Below are 5,000 nucleotides of genomic sequence, written 5' to 3' on the forward strand. Positions count from 1 at the left end.
GTTTGATTACTTTGTTCTTTGGGTGATATTTTACTTTTTGAAAATTCACATGTGTAGCATGGAAAAAGTCCAGGTGGGTGTAAACTTAGTAACCAGGCATTAGATCAGACATGAAAAATGGAAAACTGGACACCGGAAGCATGCGGCGTGATGTTTTAAGACTTTTCACAAAGCAATAAGCTGCATGAAACATTGCCCAGTGTAACAGGTTCTTTATTATTTTGTTCGTCAGTAGTTGACACAAGACTATTTGTTTGACAAATTTGCTATCAAAGTGCTAAACGGTGAAGAAACAGTGGGCAATCTACCACGCGAATACTCAAGAATGGTGTGATACTTTCTTGCTTGTGAAGGCTCGATTACCGTTGAAGTTACAGGCCGCCGTCAACGCTGCAAACAGGTTTGCGGGGGAACAGAAATTCTGTGCAGTGTGACGTTTTTCCTGACATTTTCCTGTTAAAAGTGTCAGTCAACGGAAATTGGCATTGAAATTCACAACACCTTTTTCAAATGATCCCGCAGATAAGCTGCACCCCCGATTTCTAGCAACGATTTTTGGAAAAAAGGTGAGGCTTACCTGCAGGTTTTTATGGTACATGTATTATTATTAATATTATTTAATAATATCTATCTACCCACACAGTCGCAAACCAAAATTATCCCTTTGCTCTTAACACTCATCATCACAAATATCTATTTTCAAGGACACCAATCAGTCCAGATGGTACAGGAGTAACTCAACCAAATCAATGACATTATTAATTTTACATCTATGCAGCTGTTTTGCATGCACACCTTTCTGTGATTTCGCAACTTCTGGATGACATCATAAAAGGCTTTTCTCCAAAGACGCTCTTCAGCCCTTCTCCCATATTCTTTGGAGTGTTTCAGAATTAGGTTCTCACACTGGACCCTTAACCTGTGAAATTAAATTACAAAAGACAAAATTATGTTCTATTTAATATAGATATTCCTCATCTTGTGTGCAATAATAATAATATTATTGACAAGTAACATATAATTGGAAACTGTAAATGTCAAAACATAAAGGGTTGAACAACTCAAAAAGTTTGGCGAAAATGGAGAGTATGATTCATCTAACATACGACCTTTGCAACCAAATAGCTGGAGGTATCAAACTATCTCCTTTAAATGAAGGAAGTAGTTTCTAAAGAAACTGTGGTGCTGCGTCAGTGGGGAAGTAGTATACAAAAATTTGGTTTTATCAATGGAGTTGATAATGTAAATTGGCCACCGTACAGAGATTCTAAAAGATCTAAAAGCTCTGTATGGTGGCCAATTTACATTTTATCAACTCCATTGATAAAACCAAATTTTTGCATCTCCTTTAAAATCAACATCATCAAAGTCTTCAGTCTTGTGTCACCTAACATTATTCTCCTGCGATTTGTTTTCTGGGTTTTTGTACTCCTTTGAAGTATAAGTATCAAAACTAGGAAAACGCACTTGCTCATGAAGTTAGCATTACAAAACAAGAGCATGATTTCTTTGCCTGTGATGGGGCACTTGTTGTCACAAGCTTAGTGACCTACTTAGGAAATAATAATAATAATAATAATAATAATAATAATAATAATAATAATAATAATAATAATAATAATAATAGTAATAACAGTCTATTCACAGTACTTTCACAAGGTGGCTCTTCTCTTGTAAAACCTACTTATCTTTCAGTTTCACATGATTCCAGCAAATAACTATTTAATTTAAACAACAGCATAGCAAATTACACCTCTGATCTGGATATTACTTCCTGTCAACAGGCAACTGACATCATGCATGACCAAACTTCTAACCTTGCTTGAATTCAAAACATTAACCAGGGATGGCACTAGGATTCCGGGACCTGCATGTTTGGCCAAATTGGGGTCCAAATCATTTTTTGAGCGTCCCAAAATCTTAGTGACCCTCTGCGAGGAAAACCTACTTTTTAAGGTTATGACAAAGAGAGAGAAACCCACTTTCTAATCTTTTTCTTTGGACAATAGCTTAAAACAGTACTGAGTACTGTAACTAGCATGAATAATAATAATAATAATAATAATAAAAATAAAGATAATAATAATAATAATGATAAAATGCAACATTTATTTTTGACAAATAAATAGACTAGACAGTGCTCAATTACATTTATCACTCAGGTGTTCTTATCCAGCATTGTCATGGACAGCTTTGAACAATTATTTTTGAAGCAATACTGCTGCTGTACTTTTGTGATCCACCTCATTCATGTACCGTACAAGTGCTGATCACTGGAAATGTTTGCATCCAGTCATGGGTGAGTTCTTCTTTCCAGCTTTTACCTAGGCCTGGTACGGACAAATCATAGCTAACTTATTTCCCAAATTCCTTGTTTGCAACCATCCAAACTCTTTCAGCCAATTTTAGCCAAAAAATATTGATTTAAAAATTGGCCATGTCTTCAACCTTTTACAGTTCCTTTTCAAAAAGTGTGAGCACTTGTATTTTTCAGTTTCCCGGATGTTTAATCATCTTCACCAGTCTCTTTTGCATGGCTAAATCCAATATGGCGACCATTACTTTACTTCGAATTCGTTATTTATTATTTATTATTTTGCATGTCACCCAAACAACAGACTATACTGACAAATCAAAGCAAGTGACTTATTTAAATCAGTGCATCCTTGGATGCATTAAAATTTTGATGCATTTTTTGGATGTTAAAATGTATGATTTCTGCGTTAACGCGATCCCAGTTAACTAAGTCTGTCAAAGGCATCCTGTCATTGTCGTAGTGAAGTTCAATTATTATATGTGACCTTCTAATCAACATTCATGAATAGTTTCACAAGCTTCTCTACAGCAAATGGTTTGGAAAAAAAGGAAAGGAAAGGAACTTTATTTAAGTGTCTAGTCTTCTAGCATTGGAGGAGCACTATAAATTGGGGACACTGTAAACTAAAATCAACAATTAACAAAAATCAAATCAAACGTTGGTTTTTGATGAAAGGGGAAAACCGGAGTATACAGAGAATAACCTCTCAGTGCAGAGCAGAGAACCCAGGAGTCATGTCAAAATTTGGTGAGAGTAGTCCTGAGATGGATAACTATTAGTGACATTGACTGACGTTTTTTAATTGACAACCTGAGTGGAAGTCAACCTCAGAGTCAATTTGCAATTATGTACGATTCACTGCCAGTACAAAAAACACTTGATTTTGAGGATGACTTTACCCTCAAAATGGACGAGTGTTCATGCCTGTTTTGCCTTTCACAGTCACATTTAAATCCTTGCCAATGAATACCCAACCGGTAGCATACAGCAATGATAGATTACTTACCCTTCTTTAGAACAAATAGTGTCTCAGTGGCATATAATAGAATGAAAACGTCCTTTTTTTTATCCCTCATAGACTTACATAAATGTCAAGAAAAGCATTTACAAAAATACATCATCAGCTGTTACCTCTGTCTGAGTGCAATAGCATCTGGGTGGAAAAGTTCCTGCCACTCAACAACAGACCGCACCTGTATGTCAATTCTGTTAGCGAGCTGCATAGAAGACCTGCAGATAACAATGAAATGCCTTATAATGATCAACCTTACTACGATTATCAGTTGAGTTTGGACTGAGAGAAGTTTGGCGCCCAAGTTTTGCCGTTGAAAACCCGATGTTGTCAAGGGGAATGCAAACAGTGTCCATTGGCAACTTTTCGGACTGTGATGTCACCAGTCTTATCTTCGCGAAACTTTCAACCAGTAACATGGCGGAATGTCAAATCAAAGTTGAATATACAGGAAATCAAAAAGCAGCCGGACAGAAAAGGATAAGTTTTGTAGCAGCTGCTAGTTCAGTGAGCTCTGGTCATTATTTCACTTCTCTTGTCGAAGACATTTATTTACAAGGAGATGTTCAAGTCAATTACCTGAACGAACATTCCATGCGCTACACTATCTACATTAGACAATGAAAACAATTGGATAAATGTAAACCAAGGAAATGATCTTGGATTCAATGAGTTTTGGCAGTCAGCTAGGACTGTTCCTGAAAGAGAGGTTCTCCAATCCAGAGCAGACCTTTGAACTCTCAAACGAATTCGTCAAGTAGCTCCAATCTGTGTTGCTCCCATGATTGGATGAGTATTTTTATCATCCAATCACAGAGGAGCAAATGGAGACTGACAAACGAAAATTTAGCTATGCATCCTTGGAGATTCGAATGCTGGGTTTTTCGATATTATTTGAGGTCTAGTGCTTCGAGTTCTAGATGGATAAATTTCAGAGATAATAGTACGAGAGGAAACCTCAGGGTTTCAGTTTGCCTGGTGTGTGATTTGAAACCTGTACGATGGGCATTTGTTGGTGCTAGAGCGGTTCAAAATCGAGCTTTCCATCTTTGTCTTTCTATTGGTACATGAGTAAGTACAGGTGAAAGTTGAACACAAACCCTTCAAATCACTGAAATTTGTTGTTTTCAGCCACAAGGATTACCACAAACAACACTTCAGGTACAAATACTTGGGAGTTTTTGGACTTGGATTTTATTGAAATTATGTGAAAGATTTAGATTTAATAGTCACACAGTTTGTGCAGGCCCCCTGTGATCGTACTTGATGAATTCCTTCAAGAGTTAAAAGGTCCACTCAGGATTGGAGAACCAAGAACACCTGTCTTCAACTGAACTCCTTTTACCTCCCTTTTGGGAACAGTCCTAGCAGACTGCCAAAACTCAATGAAACCACGATCCTCACCGTGGTTTGGATTTATCCCATTGTTTTCATTGTCTAGATACTCTAGGCACATGGAATGTTCGTTCAGGTGATGGAAACTTGAACATCTCCTCATAATGTGCTCGACAAGAGAAGCAAAAAAATAATGACCAGAGTTCACTGAACTACACGTAGCAGCTGGATACCATTTGCATTGCCTTTGACAACATCAGGGTTTCAATGGCAAAACTTGGGCGCCAAACTTCTCTTGGTCCAAACTGATAATCATGGTTCACACACCACCTTTAG

General features: G+C 37.2%; 2 protein-coding genes across 3 annotated transcripts in view; one reads left to right on the forward strand and one right to left on the reverse strand.

Moving 5' to 3' along the window:
* The window catches only part of LOC137992039 (nonsense-mediated mRNA decay factor SMG5-like), a 22,639-nt gene that overhangs the window by 16,551 nt on the left and 1,088 nt on the right, over positions 1 to 5,000 (reverse strand). The window contains exons 2-3 of the mRNA XM_068837096.1: positions 3,449 to 3,547; positions 796 to 919 (exon numbers count right to left, since the gene is read on the reverse strand). Of these exons, the coding sequence (XP_068693197.1) occupies positions 796 to 919; positions 3,449 to 3,547 (223 nt within the window). The remainder of the gene's footprint in view (positions 1 to 795; positions 920 to 3,448; positions 3,548 to 5,000) is intronic.
* LOC137992040 (peptidyl-glycine alpha-amidating monooxygenase B-like) overlaps positions 1 to 5,000 on the forward strand; it is a 45,477-nt gene that overhangs the window by 8,212 nt on the left and 32,265 nt on the right. The window lies entirely within an intron of this gene.

The sequence above is a fragment of the Montipora foliosa genome, chromosome 2, assembly GCF_036669935.1.
Source record: "Montipora foliosa isolate CH-2021 chromosome 2, ASM3666993v2, whole genome shotgun sequence".
In the NCBI taxonomy this organism is placed as follows: Eukaryota; Metazoa; Cnidaria; class Anthozoa; order Scleractinia; family Acroporidae; genus Montipora; species Montipora foliosa.